Source organism: Vulpes lagopus, chromosome 15, assembly GCF_018345385.1.
Source record: "Vulpes lagopus strain Blue_001 chromosome 15, ASM1834538v1, whole genome shotgun sequence".
NCBI lineage: Eukaryota > Metazoa > Chordata > Mammalia > Carnivora > Canidae > Vulpes > Vulpes lagopus.
In genome coordinates this window covers 28,578,487-28,602,863 of record NC_054838.1, presented here as the reverse complement: position 1 = coordinate 28,602,863, position 24,377 = coordinate 28,578,487, and the positions used below count along the sequence as shown (strand labels likewise).

Below are 24,377 nucleotides of genomic sequence, written 5' to 3'. Positions count from 1 at the left end.
ATTTCAGTTCTTTTTACCAAGAGAGCAGAGCTTAACCAATAGTCAGGTTCTCAGGAAGAGGAGAAAACCTGTTCTTAGCCTGTGGCCCATAGATGGCTTAAGCCATGATCTGTTGCTAGGAAGCCTTTTGAGGGAAGGGGGCTTGTGATTTTTTAATACCATTTGGATTTTTTAAAAATCTATATCTTAACATATTTTCTCAAAGGCTCAGGTGAGCAATACAATTGAAACACTGAGTATTGTAATCTCATTAGTTGATTGTAATACTTATTAGTATTGTAATCTTATTAGTTGATTCACTCATTTTTCATGAACTTGATTCAATAGGAAATGTAGATATGAAATTATCTGGCCCACTTTCTTAATACTGTAGTTAGTATCCAGAAATGGATATGATGGCTTGAATTCTGAAATAGGTTCTCTGACTTCAGATTTAAGGAGAAAAATTGATATTGTTCAGTTTGCCTAAACGGAAGTATCTAAAGTATTAGATACTAGTAAATTTGGGTTTATCCTGTAGCTCTTTATTCTACTCTATCAGTATAATATATATCAATATTATAGTACTAAAAACTAAATAATGATAGTGTTCAATTATAATAAAAATTATATGAAAATCCTGAGAGTAGATTCCATGTATACAAAATTCTGTCAGTGTTTGCTAATACTTTGCGCTCATCAGCAGCTATTGGCATGAAATATATATTAGTAAACTCTCTATTAAATGACTCAAAGCTAAATTCTGTATTACATGTAACAGTGCTAAGTAAGTACTAGATCCAACACTGTCATAATGACTAGCCCCTGCTCCTGGAAAAAATGATCCAGTTTCTGATTCCAGATCAAAGGAAAATGAATTAAGAAATGAAATAATAAAACTTTAGTGGGTTTTTAAATTTTAAAACATAATCACCAGCATTATACATATTTATATTGTGTTCAGTAAAAACAGAATTTACTTATATTTCAAACTTTTGTTTTTCTTACCTGTTAGCCCTTTCTATTCATTTATGTTTTCTTGCCTGGTTCCTGTGGGCCAGTTTGTAACCCCTTCTTAGAAGGGGTGTATACTCATTGTTAACAGCTTCAAAGAAATGATTTGATATGATATGGATGTTTAATTTAGAAACTTATGGATGGATTTTAAAATGTCCTTGTACAGGGCAGAAAATAATCCATTTTTATATTACCACATTAAATATATTTTTAAAGATTTTATTTATTTATTCATGAGAGACACAGAAAGAGAGAGAAAGAGAGGCAGAGACACAGGCAGAGGGAGAAGCAGGCCCCATGCAGGGAGCCCAATGTGGGACTTGATCCCAGGTCTCCAGGATCACGCCCTGGGCCGAAGGCGGCGCTAAACCACTCAGGCTGCCCTACTACATTAAATATTGTTTCACTACAGAAAAGTATAGAGAGAGCAGATAAAATACAGATGTTATTGTCACCTTGTTAAGATATCTTACATAGTTTCCTTTATGAAAATAAAAGAAAATGTACTGTTTTTATCGTCACCATCATTCTTTCTTTATGTTAAGCCTGCCTTGAATAGTCAGCAAAAAGGACAAATTACACTGAAGTTTGCATTTCTTTTATTTTTATGCCAGGAACAATAGGACAGACCATGTTACTTCTTTTTTTTTTTGGGGGGGGGGGGACCATGTTACTTCTTATGTGAACGATTTGTGCTTATTGGAGAGGGAAGGAAGGAGAAAAGCAAAAGAAATCTCATGATTAGATTAAATGTTGAAGTCTCATGATAGATTAACGTTCTGATTAAGTTTTTGTGATTTGAATTAGCGAAAAAATTGAGGTTATCAGTCACAATTTTTGGAAAGTAGCAGTATGGTTTTTAAGTCTATAAATTCCTTCATTAAAGGAACATATTAATGGTAGAAACGAAAAACTATAGACAATAGCTGAAACTAAGGTTGTAAAGGAGCTCTCGGGTACTGTGAGTCTTAGGAATTCTCAAACTTCTGCAGCCAAACCTCCCTTCCAGAATAAATTCCACACTGAGCTTTGTCCAAACTGCTAAGAATAGGATCCAAATTAAGTAGGACAGGGACAATATAGGCATGCAAAAAAGAAGCTTCAAATAAAAGTATGAAAGAGGAATAAAGTTCATTCATCTCATTAAGTAAATCACTTAAATTTGAATATCTCACAAAAATAACAGATGGGGAGCTCTAGAGCTATGAAATTAGAAAAACTATCTATTTGATATTAAAAAGGCAACTAAAAAGCATCAAAATAGATCCCATAGGATTATAAGAACAAAAGAAAGTGAGAAGCAGAAAAATATCACCGTAGAGAATGAAAACTTATCCTAAAGACATTACCACAAACTGTGGAAATTCTAACTTCATAGGTGGACCTGAGAAGAGTCAAGAGTTTTCACAAATAGAGAAGAAATGTCAGAGTGAACAAACTCAAGAATTAGTGCTTATACAAAATAGCAAATGGAAAGCTGTATTTTTTTTTATCAAAAATAAATGAAAAGAGAGATAAAGATTTGATAGAAGGAGATAAGGATTTGAAGATGGGAAAGAAAATCCAACAAGGGTCCACAAAAAAAAAAAAAAGCAAAGGAATAGACAAAAATACTAAAATATATGCTTAATAAAACCTCCTTCAACAAAGTTGTCAGACTGCATACTGAAAAGACATTATTATATACCTTGGAAAATCAACCCAGAACAACCAACTTCAAGACGTACTTCAGTAAAATTTAAAGGATTTTAAGGGATTTAAAGAAGAAAAGCTTCAGTTATCCAGACAAAAAGACCACATGACTTACAGCAGAAAGAGAATTGGACTGCGATCACTCTATTTGAAAGTAGTGCTTTTATGATAGAAGAAAATTCCCTAATGTATGTAAGGCAACAAAAATATGACCCAGGGATTTTATGTCCAGCCAAACTGGCTTTCAAATAGAGACTGCAGATAAACTAACCAAAATCTAAGGTCTGTTTTAGAAGTCTTCAAGTGAATGAACTTCAGATAGCTAAATGAATAACATAGTATCAGTGGTGGGTGCTATCAAAATACATGTAAATGTGTTCATTTTTTTGGCTTAATATTCATATATATGTTTCCTACCTCATTTATGAGAGGAATCTAAGAACAATGATACCCCAATAGCAATGTGCACACTTAGTCTCTAGATTATTTCAAAATACCATTCTCCAATAAAAGGAACTAGCGCTCCTTAGATTGGTTCTGGGAGAATACAAGATGAGCCTGGGGCATCATAGAATGCCGGAAACTGAGGATGTGCTCAAAAAAGAATTTGAGCATATCAGTAGTACACAGGTGCCAGCAAGAAGCAGAAACTGGGGCACCTGGATGGCTCAGATGGTTAAGCGTCTGCTTTTGGCTCGGGTCATGATCTCAGGTTCTGAGATCAAGCCCCCACATTGGGCTCCCTGCTCAGTGGGGAATCTGCTTCTCCCTGTCCCTCTGCGTCTCCCCTACTTGTGCTCTCTCTCTCTCTCAAGTGAATAAATAAAAAATCTTTTTTTAAAAAAAGCAGAAACTAAAAATAAATAAATAAAAATAAAAGCAGAAACTGTTTTAGCTACAAATTTATATAATGATAGATTTTTAAACCATGGATTTAAATAAATGTCCATGAATTCTACTTACATAAGTATATACTTACATAAATAAGTAAATAGAGGTGAAGGGACAGCTTTCCCTGCAGACAAATATTGGTTAATTATGTAAAGGAATGAGGGAAATACAGAATCACCATTAAGGCAACACTAAAGTAAATCATTGTTGCAGACAAGATCTCTGACAGATACTAAAAGTGGGTTACAGTTTACGGAGAAACAATATTAGCATAATTTCAAAGTAGCTCCCAAAGATAGTTACCTGTTACAAAGAGAAAAATCATGACTTCACAGTGTAATAACCAGCCAATAGCACCTTAACTAAATGATCAAGGCATTGACATCCTGATTTTCTGATGTAATCCACAAGCATCTCTTTTGTTGGATTTTTGTAAGAAATATACAGTCTGTAATCTTGAGAAAACATTTAAAAGCTGAAACTAAGAGATTTCTACAAAGTAACTGTGTCAGAGTCAGAAGAAACAAGGGAAGAATGAACAACAGTCACGGATTGGAGGAGACAAAGACAAACACAAGAACAAAATGAGACCTGGATTCTTAAATGGAAAGGACATCGGGGGAAAACTGGCAAAATTTAAATAAAATCTGTTATATTAATAGTATTTTACTAGTGTTAATTTCCTGATTTTTTGAGTATATAAGTTGTTAACGTTAGGAAAAACAGTGAAGGTATACTTGAACTATTTTTGTAACATGTCTGTATGTCTAAAACTTGCAAAATAAGATTTTAAAAAGACTATTAGGTGAGCATTAAATTTGTAGTTACATGTAAGTAAATCTAAATGTCAGATATGAGAAATAATGTGTAGTCTTTAATGGCTATGTGTTTTGAAAATGGAACTATATGTAATAAAGACAGTAGATGGAGAAAGAATGGGAAAAGTACACACAAACACTTAATTTTTTATTAAGTCACTTTGATGATGTTGATACTGTTTTTCTGAGAGTGTTTTGCATAAACATGAGGAAAAAAAATAACTAATATTTTAATTATATCATCTGTATTGTCCTTTAAAACCAAAGTTCTCAGTGGCAGGGGGAGGGGAGAAACAAGGTGTAAGATAGAAGAGATTAAGAAAATACTGAAATAGCATTATGAATTTATGAGTTATTTTTATTAAAAAATATATGCATGTATTTTCTAGTTCTGTCCACTGAAAAGACAGAAACAGTGGTCAACCCCGTAGTAGTGATCAGCCTTAACTCTTAGATTGTGTTTGTAAAAACCAGTTTCCCACTAATTCAGAGGCATAATGGGAAAGAGCCAAGAAATATTTTGTCATTCCAGATAGTGTGAATGTTATCAAATCATGTCAAAAAAACTCAAGACCCAGGGCACCTGGGTTGGTTCAGTTGGTTAAGCATCTGACTCTTTTTTTTTTGCATCTGACTCTTGATCTCAGGTCAGGTCTTGATTTTAGGGTCATGAGTTCAAGCCTCGTGTTGACTCTTTAAAAAAATAAAAGACTCAAGAACTAACTTAAAGAGTTCGTAATTGAATATGTCTTAGATCCAAGATCTCCTTATGATACTAAAAGAAAAATGGATTACCTTCAGAAAATTCCAGTGGCGACCAAATCATTATTTTAAAATTGTTAAATAAATGAAAAGAATCAAATATTTATCCTTCTTTTTATGTATGAACTGTACCACTGTGTAACAAAATAGTGAATTTGTAAAGTTTATAGAATTTATTCCAACAAGTCCCTGATGAAGGAATGATAGAATGGAAATACCGTTTTGCAGTTCCTGATAAAGGCTTTAGATAGTGAGCATTAATATCTGTTAACATCACAAAAAGAGAGAAATAATCAGACATTAATGCCTTTTGATAAAGAATGCACCATCACTGAAGTAGTTTTGTCACAAAAATTGAACTTGAATCTGATGAAGTCTATAGATTAAAGTGATGATTTGAGGGACAAAAAGGACATAGGAGCCTGAGAGTGCAGTCAGCAAGATCCAGAAATTAAAGGACAAATGATTCAGTGACTTGAACAGGTAGATTGCAAGAAAAGTAAAGGATGGAGAGGACAACAGGAGATTAAAGGGATAGAAAAAAATGATACACAGGTAAAACTAAAATAAGAATGTGATTAACATAAAAGTCAGGTTAATGGTAATTCTTGGTATGGAGAGAGTATTCTTGGGAAGAGGCATGTGTAGGGTTTATAGAATAGCTGGCAAGGTTCTGTTTCCTACTTGCCTTTTTTTAAATAAAGATTTTATTTATTTATTTATTTATTTATTTATTTATTTATTTATTTATTTAAGAGAGAGAGAGAGAGAGAGAGAGAGAGAAAACCAGTTGAGGGGAAGGGCAAAGGGAGAACCAGACTCCCCTCTGAGCAGGAAGCCTGACAAGGGCCTCAATCTCAAGACCCTGAGATTATGACCTAAGCCAAAGGCAGACACCCAACCAACTGAGCCACTGAGGTGCACCACCTACTTGCCTTCTAATAATTTATTGATCTGTTATTTGTTTTGTGTGACTTAATTGGTTTTTATACTTAAATCATAAAAAATTCCGATATCTATCATGTAATTTTTTTATAAAGATTTTATTTATTTATTCATGAGAGACACAGGGAGAGAGGTAGAGACATAGGCAGAGGGAGAAGCAGGCTCCATGCAGGGAGCCTGATGTGAGACTCTTTTTTTTTTTTTTTTTTTAATTTATGATAGTTACAGAGAGAGAGAGAGGCAGAGACACAGGCAGAGGGAGAAGCAGGCTCCATGCACCGGGAGCCCGACATGGGATTCGATCCCGGGTCTCCAGGATCGCGCCCTGGGCCAAAGACAGGCGCTAAACCACTGCGCCACCCAGGGATCCCTGATGTGAGACTCGATCCCAGGACCCCGGGATAATAACCTGAGCTGAAACCAGACTCAACCACTGAGCCACTCAGGTGCCCCCACCATGTAATTTTATAATAAGTAATAAAAGAATTGGCACCAATTCATATCCCTTTAACATGTAGTAAATTGTTAGTATTGATGTTTTAGTGTAGGCAGCTCCTATTATTTGTCCATTAGGTACATGATAGTGATAATATCAAATGATAATGCAATATTTTGAGCCCCTTTTGGAAAAATATAAAATCTGTCAGCATCTTTAAAATGGTGAAAAGTTTCTTTGCCAAGCAAAATACTCAGTTGCAAAAATATATTCCTCTCCTAGACACAGTTGATATTACCTGTAATTTTTCATTCATTCATTTCAATCAACAGATATTTATTGAGTACATGCTGTATTACATGCATTATGCTTAGTATTGGGAATAAGCCTGTAAAGAAAATCAATTGACTTCTAGCCCTTATGACACTTACATAGTACGGGGAGCTAGACAATAAACATGATTAATAAATACATAACACATTAGATGATAAGGAGCTATGGAGGAAAAATAATTTGGGGGATGAGGGAGGGTATAACTTTAGATTGGGGTTAGAAAAGGACTTACTGAAAATGTGACAAGTAAAAACTAAAGAGTTGGGGGAGAGCAAGCCATTCAGACCCAAGGAAAAGCTTTTTTTTTTAAGTAGACAAAAACAAATGCAAGACCTTGAGTGGGGAGCATGCCTACTTAATATACTAGGGCAAAGATTGGCAGAATAGGGATTATAGGCTAAATATGGCCTAATGTTCTTTGTTTTGTATCTTTTTATAAGATTTTATGTATTCATTTGAGAGAGAGAAAGAATGAGAAAGAGCACAAGTGAGGAGGAGGGGCAGAGGAGGAGGGAGAACATGGAGCCTGACGTGGGGCTTGATCTCAGGACCCTAGGATTATAACCTGAACCGAAGACAGATGTTCAACCAACTGAGCCACCCGGGTGCCACAAGACCGGCTATGCTTTTGTTAATTAGAATGTATTGTTTCTTTTAGTATCTTATTGTCCATAGTTGCTATCATACTACAAAGGTAGAGTTGAGTAGTTGCTATACAGACTAAAATATTTACTATCTGACCCTTTACAGAATAAATTTGCTGGCTCCTGTTTTATAGCAAGGTGAGTAATACAGCTGAAGCAGAATGAGTGAGGGGTCTTGTAATACAGGAGGAAATGAGGTCAGGGAGGTCAGGCTATGGGAGGTGGGGGAGAGATGTGTAGAGGTTATCTAGGGCCTTGTGGTTTATCGAGAATGGTTTTTAGTCTGAATAAAATGAGATGACCTTGAAAATCTTTTACCATGAATTCTCTTGAAATAATCCCCAAACTATTCTTGTTTTTCTCCTTGGTCTTCTTTCATCTACTTGGCATAAGACAGCCACTGAGGTCCCATTAAAACAAGTGAGATGATGACATTATTTAAAACCCTTCCTAAAAAAAAAATAAAATAAAATAAAAAAATAAAATAAAACCCTTCCTGAGTAGACTGGAGGAGATGAGATCCAAAACATAGGTAGAAAGATTGGCCTTAGCTTTTACATCTCTGTTTTAACAGGAGTAGGTTTATAGGTCTGGTGATAAGAAGGAACTTCTGCCTCATGGCTTCTTTTTTTATTTTGAAATGGAGGACAGAATCATTTGAAGATGTGGACATAGCAGAGAGATTACAGGTTTGAGGATAGTGAAGAACATTAAAATAGTTACTGCTAGAGAAAAAGAGGAAGGTTACTGGGTAGCGTCAGTGTCTCAGGGAGAGCTGGTGACCATGAATTTATTGTAATACCAATCTTATTCCTTTATCCCCAGTAGCTGATATAGATCTCTGCTCATGGTAGGTGGATTGTGCCTTGTTTACTGCCAATTAATTTTGAAAATATATTAAAAAGGTAAATGTAAAGTAACCGAAATTCTTGAATGCTAAATCTGAAGGGATGCTTCTGTGGTTCAGATTAAATTTGCATTGCTCTGCTATCATTTAATGCTTCTTAAGGCCTAATTGGCTGTCTTGCAAAATGGTCAACACATTTTACTTTGGTTGATAAACAGAATAAGAGATAGTTTCAAAGAAATTTAGCAGTACCATTGTACAAACAGCAGCGTACATATTTAATTTTAATGACAAGTCAGCATGAGTGGGAATACTGTGATCAACTGTCCTCATTTGTCTAGATTGTCTGTTTAAGCATGGCAAGACCCATGTCCTAGAAAACCTCTCAGTCCTGGGCAAACCAGGGTTTTTTATAATTGGATTGCTTACTTATAATTTATGTCACTGTAAAGATAATAGATGTTTGCACTAGAAAACTTGGGTAAAAGCAAAAAATACCTATTGTGGCCAAGAGGGAAAACCACTGTTAATATTGTGATTTCTTTCTTTCCAATCTTTACTTTAGGCATGGTTGTTTATTTATTTATTAGAATTGAGATAATGTGATAAATGGAATTCTGTATCTTTTTACTTCTTCTATTAGGATTTTCCTATGTCTTTAAAAATTCCTTAAAGAAGAAAGTTCCACATATAAAGTTAGCACCTAACAAATACTGATTATTGAGTGGTTGTATCAGCTTATACTACAATACTATGAGTGTATGAACCATGTTCCTTTCACCATACCCTTAGAAGTTTTGAATGTTGGGATGCCTGGGTGGCTCAGTGGTTGAGCACCTGGCTTTGGCCCAGGGCGTGACCCTGAGTCCTGGGATCAAGTCCCACATCAGGCTTCCTACATGGAGCCTGCTTCTCTCTCTTCCCATGTCTCTACCTCTGTGTGTGTGTGTATTTCTTATGGATAAATAAATAAAATATTTTTTTTAAAAAATGTTTTGAATGTTCTCACTAAACAAACTTTACTGGTTGGTTTGATCAAAAATTGTATTTTTTTGAGTTTCAATTTCTTTGATTGCTAGTAGAAGTTGTACATTTTATCTTCTTTGAATAACCCATCTGTAATAACCCATTTTTGCGGGATCCCTGGGTGGCGCAGCGGTTTGGCGCCTGCCTTTGGCCCAGGGCGCGATCCTGGAGACCCGGGATCGAATCCCGCGTCGGGCTCCCGGTGCATGGAGCCTGCTTCTCCCTCTGCCTGTGTCTCTGCCTCTCTCTCTCTCTGTGACTATCATAAATAAATAAAATAAAAAAAAAAAATAAAACTTGTTTTAAAAAAAAAAAAAATAACCCATTTTTGCTTAGGGCCTTTAATGTTTTTCTTATATTTTAAATAGTCTCTTACATAAGTGTATTTATTAATCCTTCAGTGCAATATACCTTAACAGCTATTAAATATGTCATGTCCTTGCCCAAATCTCTGTAAGTTAGTCAGATAAACTTAGAAGAATATTAAATCAAAGTTTTATAATATACATACTACATAGGAAGATGCTGTATTAGTAAAAACTACATCTTAAAATGTATTGATGTAATTTATCACTATGAGTCTAGAATTTATTACCATTTCAATTTATTCAGTATAACCAGAGGATGTTTCAGTGTTGTACCACAGGTAATAAGCCACAACTCTTCACAGTGGCATAGTTCATTAGACTAGTAAAAGAGATTTGTAAGTAAATAATTGTAATTAGGGGTAATAAGTGCTATTATAAAACCCTATGTAAAGCAGTACACAGGAGGGGGGAGTGGTTAATTCTTAGTAGGGGAAAGTAGGGGGAAAACTCAGATAAAGCTATATAAAATGGGAGTGATATTTTGACTGGGCTTGACAGGTGTAAGATTTTGCCAATAAAGTAACAGTAATAATGATAATACTATCCTTGAATGATTAGCGTATGCCATCCTTCTGTAGTCATTAACAATCCTAGTGGTTATTGATATTTTAATTGTTTTACAAATTGGGAAAGAGAGTAATGGAGGGGTAAGAAGTAGAAATGGCTTTCTAAGCAATGGTGGCATCTTTGGGAAACACTACATTTTTTAATGTGGCTAAAATTTATAGTAAGAAGGGGCCAAATAATGAATAACCATAATAATAGCTCCTGACTAGTATTGCTCCTGACTGACAAAGTGCTTCACAGGTTGCATTAAAAAGAAACAAGCCTTCACAGCAGTTTGTTTTGTTTTGTTTTAAGATTTATTTATTTATTTACTGGGGGTGGTAGAAAAGCACACGATGCAGGAGGGGGAGAGAGAGAGGGAGAGAATCCTCAAGCAGCCTCTCTGCCAAGTTTGGAGTTTACTTAGGGCTCAGTCCCATGACCCCGAAATTGTGACCTGAGCAGAAACCAAGAGTTGGACACTTAACTGACTGAGCCACCCAGGCACCCCTCACAGTGGTTCTTCAACTATAGATATTTTTTTATTTCACTTTTAGAGTTCAGAGTCTAAAGAAATGTAGAAAGATAATTTTCCTAAGATATCATAACTAGCCAATGTGGAAGTGGCACTAGAGCATTAAGATTTATCGAACTCATTTCTTAATTTTTTTTTCAAGGTTTAGTTTTTCATGAGAGATACAGAGAGAGGGGCAGAGACATAGGTAGAGGGAGAAGCAGGCTCCCTGTGGGGATCCCAATGCGGGACTTGATCCCAGGACCGTGGGATCATGACCTGAGCCAAAGGCAGATGCTCAACCACAGAGCCACCCAGGTGTCCCCTCATTTCTTAATTTTTAATGAAATAGTTCAAATAAACAACATAGTATAAAACACTTAGATATTGCTAAAATTTGCTTTTGATTAAAAACGTTGTAGAAATAGTTATTTTCCCTCATTTTTCATTCCATTCCTTTATCCTCCTCTTCCAGGCATGGCCACAGTCCTGTGAATTATTCTTACTCATATGTTTATGATTTTGCTACATGTGTATGTAGCCATATCAATACATAGCATCATTTTGTGCATTTTATAGCTTTGCAGATGCTATCATACTACCTGCCCTTTTGCAGCTTGCTATTTTCATTCATCATTTTGTTTATGAAATTCATCTATAATTGATCCATGTAAATTTGTTTCTTTTCTATTATTTGCTATATACTGGTTATTCATTCTCCTATTTTAAAGATATTTTTGTTTGTTTGTTTCTTTTTTGTTTTTTTTTTTTATTTTTTTTTTATTTTAAAGATATTTAGATTATTTCTAACTTTGCAGTTTTATAGCAGTCCTTATAATAAATACTCATGTTTAATATATTTTCTATAAGCAGAATTAATCTATTACAGAGTATATTTCTTCAAGCTTTAGAGTGGATATTTCCAACTTGCTTTTTAAAGTGTTTGTGTTAATTTACCTTAGGTATGTAAGAGTTGAACAGACTCTGAAACCACTATACTTTTTAAAATTAAGTCTTGGCTTAGAAGAGGAAGATTATAAATAAATTAAGCCTCATCAGGGATTAGTTACCCCTTTATCATCCAAGGGATGACAAGCCCAATAGGTATTAAGTGGATATGGATGAATTTTGGTTAGATTGGAAAAGGAAAGATATAGAACACAAAAGTGAAAGGAAAATGATTTAGACATGATTGCATTTGGCTACATGTTCAAACAGAATTGGGTTTTTTCCCTTGGAATAAAACGTCAAATAGTCAGTAATCCACATCTGGTTAAGCAGCTCCATGAAGCCATCAACTATCCTTCCTAGTCTGCTATCCTTACCATGTGGCTTTGATTGCTCCCTCTCCAGGTATTATGTGTAGACTGTGGATAGAAAGTAGGAAAAGCAAAAGGCGTAGGTCAGTGAACCCTGTAAGTCTCAACCAGGACACTTCCTCTTGCATCTCCTTGGTCAGAACTGAATCATATGACTCCTAGTTATAAGGTATCTAAAGAGGGGATCCCTGGGTGGCGCAGCGGTTTGGCACCTGCCTTTGGCCCGGGGCGCGATCCTGGAGACCCGGGATCGAATCCCACATCGGGCTCCCGGTGCATGGAGCCTGCTTCTCCCTCTGCCTGTCTCTGCCTCTCTCTCTCTCTCTCTCTCTCTCTCTCTCTGTGACTATCATGAATAAATAAATAAAATCTTTAAAAAAAAAATAAGGTATCTAAAGAGGCAAGTACTTTACTGAACAAAAACAGGGTTCTGTTAGAAGAAAAAAACAGATAAAAGCATACTTTGGATATATTGCAGGTTTAGTTTCAGACCACTTCGGTAAAGCAACTATTGCTGTAAAAAGAATCAAAGGAATTTTTTGGTTTCCAAGTACACATAAAAGTAATATTTACACTATCCTGTAGTCTGTTAAGTGTGCAATAGTGTTATGTCTACAAAAACAATGCACATTTCTTAATTAAAAAATACTTTATTGCTAAGAAATGCTAACCATCGGGATGCCTGGGTGGCTCAACAGTTGAGCATCTGCCTTTGGCTCACGGCCTGATCCCACAAGATCGAGTCCCACATCGGCCTCCCTGTGTGGAGCCTGCTTCTCCCTCTGCCTCTGCCTCTGTCTCTCTCTCCCCTGTGTTTCTCATGAATATTTAAATAAAATCTTAAAAAAAAAAAAAATCCTAACCATCATCTGAGCTCTCAGTGAGTCATTATCTTTGTGCTGGTGGAAGGTCTTACCTTGATGTTAATGGCTGCTTATTGATCCAGATGGTGGTTGCTGAAGGCTGAGGTGGTGTAGCAGTTTCTTAAAATAAGACAACAGTGAAGTTTGCCACATCAGTTGACTGACTCTTGGCTTTCATCAGTGATTTGTCTCTAGCATGCTATGTTATTTGATAGCATTATACCCTCAGTAGAACTTCTTTCAAAATTGGAATCCATCCTCTCAAGCCCTGACACTGCTTTATCAATATAGTTTATGTAATATTTTGAATGCTTTTTGTCATTTCAACCATCTTCACAGCATCTTCACCAGAAGCAGATTCCATCTCAAGAAACCACTTACTTTGCTTATCCATGAGAAGCCACTCCTCATCTGTTCAAGTTTTATCATGAGATTGCGGCAGTTCAATGACATCTTCAGGCTCCACTTCTCATGCTAGTTATCTTGCTGTTTCCATCACATCTGCAGTTACTACCTCTACTGAGGTCTTGAACCCTATGAATTCATCCTTGAGAACTGGAATCCACTTCTTCCACACTCCTGTTCATGTTGATATTTTGACTTTTTCCCAGGAGTCACCGATGTCCTTCATGGTGTCTAAAATAGTAAATCCTTTTGAGAAGAGTTTTTTTCTTTGCTTACATCTACCAGAGGAATCAGTATCTTTGGCAGCTATATATAACCTTATTAAATGTATTTCTTAAATAATAATTGAAAGTGGAAATGATGCCTTGATACATGAGCTACAGAATGGATGTTGTATCAGCAGGCATGAAAACAACATCCATCTCGTCCCTCTCCATCAGAGCTCCTGGGTAACCAAATTCACTGTCAGTGAACAGTAATATTTTGAAAGGAATCTTTATTTCTGAGCAGTTATCTCAATAGTGGGCTTGAGATATTCAGGAAACCATGTTGTAAACAGATGTGATCTCATCCAGACTTTGTTGTTCCATTCATGGAGCACCGACACAGTAGATTTAGCATAATTCTTAAGGGCCCTAGGATTCTCAGAATGGTAAATGAGCATTGGCTTCAACTTCAAGTCATGTATTAGCCCCTAACAGGAGAGTTAGCCTGTCCTTTGAAGCTTTGAAGCCTGCATTGACTTCTTTCTAGCTATGAAAATCCTACATTGTCTTCCATTAGAAGCCTTATTTTATCTGCATGGAAAATCTGTTGTTTGGTGTAGCCACCTTCATGAATTTTCTTGGCTATGTCTTCTGGGTAACTACAGCTTCTGCTTCAGCACTTGCTGTTTTGCTTGCACTTTTATGTTATGTCTCCATGGCTTCTTAAACCTGATAAATCAACTTCTGCAAGCTCCAGGGTTTTCTTCTGTACCTTCTTTACCCTCTCTCAGCCTTTATGGAATTGAGAAAAGTTAGGGCCTTGCTGTGGATTAGCCTTTGCATTAAGGGAATATTGTGGCTGGTTTGATCTTCTGTCTAGACTATTAAAACTTTCAGCATATTGGCAATAAAGGCTGTTTGGTTCTGTTGTTGTTGTTGTTGTTGTTGTTGTTGTTTTAATCGTGATCACTGGAGTAGCACTTTAAAAAAAAAAGATTTTATTTATTCATGAGAGACACAGAGAGAGAGGCAGAGACATAGGCAGAGGGAGAAGCAGCCTCCCTGCAGGGAGCCCAATGCAGGACTCAATCCTGGGACTCCAGGATCACGCCCTGGGTAGAAGGCAGACGGTTAACTGCTCAGCCACCCAGGCATCCCTGGAGTGGCACTTTTAAAATTTCTTCCAAGGACTTTTCCTTTGCATTCACAATTTGGCCAGCTATTTGGTATAAGATGCATTGTTGTTGACCTGTCTGGGCTTTTGACATGCCTTACTCACTAAGCTTAATCATTTCTAACTTTTGATTTAACTTGAGGGATGTGTGACTTTTCCTTTCCCTCAAATACTTAATGGCCATTGTAAAATATTAGCTGGCCTAATTTCAGTATTGATGTGTCTCAGGGAATAGGAAGGCCCAAGGAGAAGGAGAGATGGGGGGGTTGGTCAGTTGGTGGAGTAGTCAGAACACACACAATTTTAAGTTGACCGTCTTAAATGGGTGTGGTTTGTGGAGCCCCAAAGCAATTATAATAGTAACATCAAATGATCACTGATAACAAATCACTGTAACAAACGTAGTATAATGAAAAAGTTTGAAATATTGTGAGAATTACCAAAATGTGACCGAGACATGAAGTGAGCAAATGCTTTTAGAAAAATGGTGCCAATAGACTTGCTTGATGCAAGATTGCCACAAACTTCCAATTTGAACAGAATGCAGTATCTGGAAAGTACAATAAAGTGAAGCCCAATAAAAGGTATGTTTATACTGGGTAGATACCTAGCAATGTCCTTTACAGTTAACTTTTATAGGATAGTCAGTGTTTTATTCCATAGAGATTGTGGTTGGGATGATTGGGAAAGCACATAATAGTTAATCAGTAAATATTTGTTGAGTAGGTGAGTGAATCCACTTTAAAAACCTATGGTAGGGCAGCCCGGCTGGCTCAGCAGTTTAGCGCCACCTTCAGCCCAGGGCCTGATCCTGGAGACCTGGGATCGAGTCCCACATCGGGCTCCCTGCATGGAGCCTGCTTCTCCCTCTGCCTGCTTCTCTGCCTCTGTGTGTGTGTGTGTGTGTGTGTCTCATGAATAAATACATAAAATCTTTTAAAAATAAATAAAAACCTATGATAGATAATACTTCTCTTGGATTACCTCACGTTTGCCAAGCAGTGTTGCTGCTCCAATGTGAGTTTTGAAGTAAGTTTTACCTTAAGTTTTGTTTCTTAAAAAAAAAAAAAAAAGGTTTTGTTTTTTCAGATTTTATATCTCTTCAAGTCATTTGCATTTCTTTTACAGTTTCTTTTTAAGAAAACTTCAGGAAAATGCTTATATATAACTGAATGATCTTTTTACAAGTTGAAGTTATTTTTTAAAATGGTAATCAGTGTGGTTTTTGTTTGTTTGTTTGGTAATCAGTGTTTTAATTGTTAAGATATTCATTTAATTAGATTTCCTGATGTGCTAATTGATCTCAATGATCAGGAATTTACTAAGGCTACTTTTTCAGTGGGAAGGAGAAAACACAAATTAGATCATTAATGTCATGTCTTTAATTTCCTTAGAGGCATGCATATATGAAATTATTGACAATGTAAAGAGTGAAGAGCAATACTGACCTCCTGTTTCAGGTTCTGAGTGGTTCTTAGTGGTTCTTGAATGGTATGTTTGCAACATGAATTAAGTAAAAGAACTAGTTGTTTGTAATTAAAATATTTACTCTTTTAAAGATGTTGTGTTCTTATTTTCAAAAACATGTCCTGATTCATCTCACTTCTCTTTTATTCCATTTTATACCTGTGAAATACATTATAACTCTAGTTTATCAATTTGGTTTAATGTGTGCAATTTTTTTGGTAAAAATTACTACTTTGGTAAAATTCCATTTAGAGCTGTTTTTTTCAATTGTAGGGATAGAGTGAAGTGATGGGAAATATAGGTAAAATTAGTACTTAATGAATTCTGTGAAAACACTCTGCTTAGATTCTCTGAGCACTGGTTTATATTGTTTGTGCAATCTGTGTAATCCCATTCAAATGTAATGTTATTGGGGCACCTGGGTGGCTCAGTTGGTTAAACATGCAACTCTTGATCTCAGCTCAGGTCTTGATCTCAGGGTTGTGAGTTTCAGCCCCACATTGGGCTCCATGCTGAGCCTGGAGCCTACTTAAAATAATTTTTTTAATGCAAAAAAAATCACAAAGATTATGCTATTGACCAAATTTGCTTTTTGCACTATTAAGTACTCTATAAAAGTTGGAAATACATAGCCAATTAAGGTAAAAAGAAGAATTGATGATAAATGTGTATAGTTGGTAACATTAACTTCTGAAATTTTACTATGAATTTGATAAAGTAAATTTTAATACAACCACATTGAGGACTGCTATATAATTAAATCTGATTTCTTAAAAGGCATTAAATATCATAAGATAGTGGTAATGTTTCAATGAAAAAAAATGGGGCAACATGATCCCAACTTTGTTAAAAATATATAGGACTAGAAGTAACCTAAAATAATAATAGTGGCTGCCTCTGGGTATTAAGATTATGGACCTTTTATTCTTTTTGTGGGCATATGTTTCATTTTCTGTGCAGAATTGTGTTACTTTTAGTAATCTGTATAAAGCATAAAACAAACACTTTCCCATGCTCGTGCTACCTCAATGAAATGAAGTGCTCAGTGACTTGCAAGGAAGAACATTTGTCAGTTTTTAAAACAAATATGGTCTTTTGGAAATGTTTTATGTAGTATTTTTAGTTCACATTTTTGAGCCATCACTTGAGCTTGAATAAATTATTTGAACTGTATAAACATTTGCATTCCATTGAGGAACACTGAAGCTAAAAGTATAAAGCAGAAACCTGAATCTTTCTGAATACCCATTTTTGATATTTAGAAGTTGTGCTTCAGGTTTGGTAATTTCCTTCACCATCAGATTTGGAGTGTTTGGGTTTTTGGTTTTTGTTTCTTTTTTGGTCAAATGTCCATTGACAAGCCACCTTTTTTAAGAGGGAAATTTCAATTGAGAATATCAATTATATTTAGCCTTTTGTATTTTATAATCTTAAATGCTTAGATTTATGTAAATTTTTTCCTGATTTGTAGAGGAACAGAAGGAAAATGAAAAGATGAAAAGTGAAGAGCAGCCAGTAGATTCAGAAAACTATTCTACACCCAGTGCTCTGGAAGAGGCTACTGTGAAAATAGAAAAAGAAGATGAAAAGGAACTTGTCAAACTGCCAGTCATAGTCAAGCTAGAAAAACCTTTACCAGAAAGTGAGGAAAAAAGGATTATCAAAGAAGAAAGTGATTCCTTCAAGGAAAATGTCAAACCCACTAAAGTCGAAGTAAAGGAATTTAGAGCAGATCCTAAAGATATCAAAGGTAGCATGGAGAAGCTAGAGCCAGAGAGGCTGGAATTCGGTGGCAATGTTAGATCTTCTCAAGAAATCACTGAGAAGTCTACTGAAGAAACCGAAAAACTTAAAAATGACCAGCAGGCCAAGATACCCCTAAAAAAACGAGAAATTAAACTGAGTGATGATTTTGACAGTCCAATCAAAGGACCTTTGTGTAAATCAGTTACTCCAACAAAAGAGTTTTTGAAAGATGAAATAAAACAAGAGGAAGAGACTTGTAAAAGGATCTCTACGATTACTATTTTGGGTCATGAAGGGAAACAACTGGTAAATGGAGAAGTTAGTGATGAAAAGGTAACTTCAAATTTTAAGACCGAACAAATGGAGACAAGGATTTGTGATACAAAGGAAGATAGCTGTAGCCCATCTAAAGATAGAAGTGTCATCGTAGAGGGAAATGGAGCAGAGTCCTTAAATTCTGTCATAACGAATATGAAAATAGGCGATCTTGAGAAGGAAGTGGTCCCTGTAGGGAAAGATGCAGATAGTTCAATATCAGTCTTAGAGCCCCAGAGTCAAAAAAGGCAGTTAGAGGAAACTGGTCCTCTGGAAATGGAAATCTCTCTTGAGTCTTCTGAGATGGCAAAAGATCTCTCTTTGAAAACCTCTTTATCTACCACTGAATCTTGTACCCTGAAAGTTGACGAGAAGTCTTCCAAAAGTAAAAAGGATAAGCGCCCACCAGTCCTAGAATGTCTTGAAAAGTTAGAGAAGTCCAAAAAGACTTTTCTTGAGAAGGACACGGAAAGATTGAGTCCAATACCAGAGGAGGCTCCAAAGTATACTCCAGAATCAGGAAAGCCAGTCTCTCCAGAGGCAGCTGAAGGTTCAGCACCATCTAACATGACTGACCACTGTGAGAAGTTAGCCTCAGAAAAAGAGGTGGTAGAATGTCAGAACACAAGTTCCACAGAAGGTCAGCCCCTGGAAAAAACAGACCCAGAAATTCTAAAAAAGGATTCTGAATCCACAAAGGTAGAAACGGATAATCTGGACAATGCCCAGACCTCTGGCACAGAAGATCCTTCTGAAGCAAAGAGTTCTGTGCAAAAAAGCAAATTTAAATATAAGCTGGTTCCTGAGGAAGAAACCACTGCCTCAGAAAACACAGAGATAACCTCTGAAAGGCAGAAAGAGGGCATCAAATTAACAATTAGGATATCCAGTCGGAAGAAAAAGCCAGATTGTCCTCCCCAAATTCTAGAACAAGAAACCAAGCAAGAGAAGACAGAAAAGGAAGAAGAGAAAACAAATGTGGGTCGTACTTTAAGGAGATCTCCAAGAATATCAAGACCCACAGCAAAAGTGGCTGAGATCAGAGATCAGAAAGCTGATAAAAAAAGAGGGGAAGGAGAAGATGAGGTAGAAGAAGAGTCAGCAGCTTTGCAGAAAGCAGACAAAAAAGAAAATATGAAAAAAACGGAGAAGGATACGAATTCTAAAGTAAGCAAGGTAAAATTTCTCCTGTTCTGAGCTTTAATTTTTATTAGAAATAATTGGGCCTAAGTGTGGCTCTTGGTTTTGGCTAAAGAGAAGTTATATATATATATATATATCTTTCTTCTTATAGCTGAGATATCTTTTCTCACTAGTATCCCAGACATTAAATTTCAGACTATATAATCTTGTCATCTTTTAAACTTTTTCTCTATTACAGGGAATATGTTCTCTTTGTAAACTATGCAGATAATACTCAAGCTGTGGGATTGAAAAATCAAAATGTCACGTAAACACTATTAACAGTTTTGGATGCATGTCTTTCCAATTCTTTTTCCACATCTTTTTCCAATTCATATTATGTTCATAAATATTTACCCGTTCACTTAAAAGATAAATGTGTTCATTTTTCTATGAATTTTTCACTTATCAGTGTGTGTCTGAATTCTTTCTATGTCAGTAGATGTAGTCTACCTTTTGGTTATTGATGGCTACATAGTATTCCATAGTGTGGATGTACCTCAGCTTATTTAACCACTCCCTTATTGATTGACATTTAGGTTGTTTCCAATTTTTCACTATTACAGGCAATGCTGCATTGAAGATCCTTTTGGACATAAGTGAGTATTTCTTTAGAATAGACTCCTAGAATTGGCATTGCTGGGTCAAGGGGCATGTGTGTACTTTAACTTTTGGTAGCTATTGCCATATTGCCCTCCCCAAAAGGCCCCATTAGTATATTCTCTCATTACCGTGTATGAGAGCATCTTCTTCCCCTATTTTAATCATTAGTCTTAGAAGCCAGAATTCTTTTTTCTATGACTTTTATTTTAAGCAAAATCTTGTACAAGTATACAGCTAGCTTATAGGAGTTTGTTAAAATTAAAAGTGCTACTTTTATTTTTAATTTATTTAAATGATCAGATTGTTCTTCATTGTAAGTGATCCTTTATTCCCTGAAATACTGAATTTTTAATTTCTTTATTTAAAAAAATTTTTCCCCTTCTGTTGTTAGAATTATTTTGGTCATTGATGGGGACTTATACTGTAGGAATGAACTGAAATATGAATTAAAAGACTGAAACAAGGCAATAAAAAGCAGTTTACAACATTATAAACCTAATCTCTGAATAATGCTTCTTTATATTTGTCAGGATTTTTATATGCAGTTCTGACCCATGAAAATTTTTTAATTCATCTCTAATATGGGAATTTAAAACTTTATATAGCAATATGTGAGAATATATTCAGTGCTCTATTAGAGAGCCTTTAAAATGTGCATGGCCTTTGACCCAGAATGCTCTTCAAGGAATTTATCCTAACTACAGAGGTTTGTAAAAGTTTATATTTATAAGGAGCCATTTTTTATGAAAGTGAAAAACTGGGAAACTGCCTAAATGTCTACTTAGTAAGGGATAAGATAAATATAGTTGTGTGATGGCATCTTTATGTGATGGCATCTTATATGGTCATTTATAGTGATGTTAACAATATATTTTATGACTAGGGAAAATGCTTATAAGACAAGATGTTAATTATACCCCCCCCCAATGAAAGTAGAATAAATAATGGAATATTACTGAAATTTAATAGTAGGTAGATCTGTGATAAAGATACAGTAATTTTCATTTTCTTCTTGTATTTTGACTGCAAATGGACATATAATGAGAAGTTTGTTCTCATTTAATGTTCTTATTATACCAAATTATTCCAATTTTTAATTTTATACAAGGTAAAACCCAAAGGCAAAGTTCGATGGACTGGTTCTCGAACACGTGGCAGATGGAAATATTCTAGCAATGATGAAAGTGAAGCATCGGACAGTGAAAAATCATCTGCAGCTTCAGAGGAAGAGGAAGAAAAGGAAAGCGAAGAAGCCATCCTAGCAGATGATGATGAACCATGCAAAAAATGTGGCCTTCCAAACCATCCTGAACTAGTAAGTACCTGATCTAAATGAACCACATTCATTTTACTGGCATGCTGTGGTTACCCAAACCAATCTGAGTCTTTTGGGTTTGAGCATAATTTGAAATATTTTAATGCTGGCACAGCTTTGTGTACAAAATAAAATAATCTTTATTTCTGTTTATCAAGTAATAACCCAATTCTGCTTTCTACTGGGTTTATATGCTGACATTTCCTCTACTTAAGGATATACTCCTAACTTCTTCTCATAGATCAATTAATTCATTCAAATTTTTCTATTTTGTTCTTTTCCTTTATTTTTTTTTCTTTTTTTTTGTTCTTTTCCTTTAAATGTTTCTTCTTTCCCTTTAATTTATAATGATATTTCTGAAGTGCCAACTGTAAAGAAGTAAGGCCTAAACACCTTATTGCCTTCTGTAACAACATTTAAGTCAAGTAATAACCTAGTAGGGCTTTAAACTTTAGAAAATGGGGAATTCTAAAAAAAAAAAAAAAAAAAAAGAGGGTAAGTTCTAGACCAGGTATCTTGAGAAGAATAGTGACAGATTTACATGGTACTTTCTTACCTAGGAAGTAAGTTCTTCAAAGGTAGCCTAAATCAGGAAATCCAGTTCCTTACCTGTTTATATAATTTTTGCAATTCATAAGAGCTTTCTAAAGAGCCTATTTAAGAAACACTTTTGTTAATGCCCAATTCTGTGCAGCTGGTCTGTTTTGAGTAGATGTGACTTTAGAGGCAATTTCCAACTTCTAAGTAGAAAGAAAAGTAAAGAAAGATGCTTCCATGTAGCTAGAATTTGTGTAGCAGAAACTTTTCCAAATCCAATAAAGTTTGGAAGATTCATGTGAGATAATTCTCCAAGACTCTTTCTTAGAAAGCAGTGTGGGGGGCAGCCCCAGTGGCTCAGCGGTTTAGCACTGCCTTCAGTTCAGGATGTGATCCTGGAGACCTGGGATCGAGTCCCATGTCAGGCTCCTTGCATGGAGCCTGCTTCCCCCTCTGCCTCTCTCTCTCTCTGTGTCTCTCATGAATAAATAAATAAAATATATTTTTAAAAAAAGAGAAAGAAAGAAAGAAAGAAAGAAAGAAAGAAAGAAAGAAAGAAAGAAAAGAAAGAAAAGAAAGAAAAGAAAGAAAGAAAGAAAGAAAGAAAGAAAGAAAGAAAGAAAGAAGGAAAGAAAGAAAGAAAGCAAGCAGTGTGGGGTGATAGAAAAGCAAGGGAGCCAGACCAATGTGGATACAGGTCCTGCTTCCACCACTTATCTGGTGCTCTCTTCTTGGCATCTTATTTTGTTTGTTTTAAAATGAAAATACTATCACATATTTCTTGTTAGTGTTCTTTGTTTGCTTAGGGTGAAGAAGAAGGAGAGGAATACTAAATACCATTCCTTTCAGCCCTGCAGCATGTCACACTCAGACCTTTAGCTTTCAACGTTAGCTGACAGGGATTAAAGCTTTCTGATTAGATTGTCTTCAATTTTAACTGTGATCATGTCTTCTCCATGTGTACCTGTCACTTATTCCATCATGTCTCAAAGTAAAGGCTTTAAGAAAGAAAAAAAAATAATAATAAAGGAGATAGAAGTTTATTGAATACACCACAAGGAAGTGGGTAGGACAGCAAAGGAGAGACTGCTGAGGGTTTTGGAAAGTTTTGTTTTTTTTTTTAAGATTTTATTTATTTACTTGAGAGAGAAAGAAAGAGACCTCAAGCTGGGTAAGGAGCAGAGGAAGAAGCAGACTCCTGCTGAGCAGGGAGCCCAATGTGGAACTCCATCCCAGGACCATGGGATTATAACCTGACTGGAAGGCAGGCAAACCGACTGAGCCACCCAGGTGCCCCCTGCTGAGGGTTGTTTTTAGTAAGTTATGTAAAGTTGGCTTAGCATAGTTCCTGACATCTGTTAGGTGCTAAAGTTATTTGTGGTTTACTTGTTCTTTTTTCTTCCCTAATGTTTAATGCATATTTAGAAATTAAATCTATCAATAATGTTTATCATATTCTGTAGTTTCAGAGGGTTCAAATAAAAGATAAAACTTAGGGGATCCCTAGGTGGCTCAGCGGTTTAGTGCCTGCCTTTGACCCAGGGCATGATCCTGGAGTCCTGGGATCGAGTCCCACATCGGGCTCCCTGCAGGGAGCCTGCTTCACCCTCTGCCTGTGTCCCTGCCTCTCTCTCTTTCTGTCTCTCATGAATAAATAAATAAAATCTTAAAAAAGATAAAACTTAGAACCAGAGAATGACTTCAGCTCTGAAAAGAATATGTGTTGAAATTAGGCTGAGAAGACCCTTCCAAGAATTTTTATGATCATCAGGCGGTGAAAGTTAGGTCAAGAATTTTGTGTGGAGAAAGGCCAGGAGAAGATTGGAGATAGTGGTCTTTTCTGCTCTCCAAATCAAAAATTAACACTTATGTTCTTTTCTAATATCTTTTTAAACTAAACTAAGAGAGTGCATTTTGACTGAGACAGCAATAGATGTCAGCAACAAAAGGGTGTGAAGAAATTAGAAGTAATATGAAGTGAGCAGAGATGATATTGAGGAGCTAGAGAAAGTTGCACCCTTCTTGGAATACACATAAAGGACTTTCATTTAGTTGGTCATTTTAGTAACTACTCTGAAAATCCCATTGCTGATTACTGTGCCAAAAAAGAGTGACATTAGAAACTGAAGATCCCAAATAGCAGTGGATTCCTTATGCCCAGTGTTTAAGAATAATCATCAGATCAAAATGTCAAGCAATTATTATGTGTTAAGTGCTATGGAAATGATGCTGAATTAGAAAGACATGGTCCTTGGGCCTGGGTAGCTCAGTTGGTGAAGCATCTGACGTTGGCTCTGGTCATGATCCCAGGATCCTGGGATCAAGCCCATCCTCAGGCTCCCTGCTCCATAAGGAGTCTGCTTCTCCCTCTGCCTCTCCCTCTGCTTGTGTTTTCTCTCTCCAATAAATAAATAAAATATGAAAAAA

The 24,377-nt window shown here is 35.9% G+C and overlaps 1 protein-coding gene across 3 annotated transcripts in view; it reads left to right on the top strand.

Annotated features, from left to right (window-relative positions):
* RSF1 (remodeling and spacing factor 1) overlaps positions 1 to 24,377 on the top strand; it is a 155,646-nt gene that overhangs the window by 102,713 nt on the left and 28,556 nt on the right. For 2 of the 3 annotated variants that reach the window (XM_041729814.1, XM_041729816.1), the window contains 2 exons: positions 17,724 to 19,489; positions 21,207 to 21,413. In XM_041729814.1, the coding sequence (XP_041585748.1) occupies positions 17,724 to 19,489; positions 21,207 to 21,413 (1,973 nt within the window). The remainder of the gene's footprint in view (positions 1 to 17,723; positions 19,490 to 21,206; positions 21,414 to 24,377) is intronic. The other variant, XM_041729815.1, reaches the window with a different exon arrangement.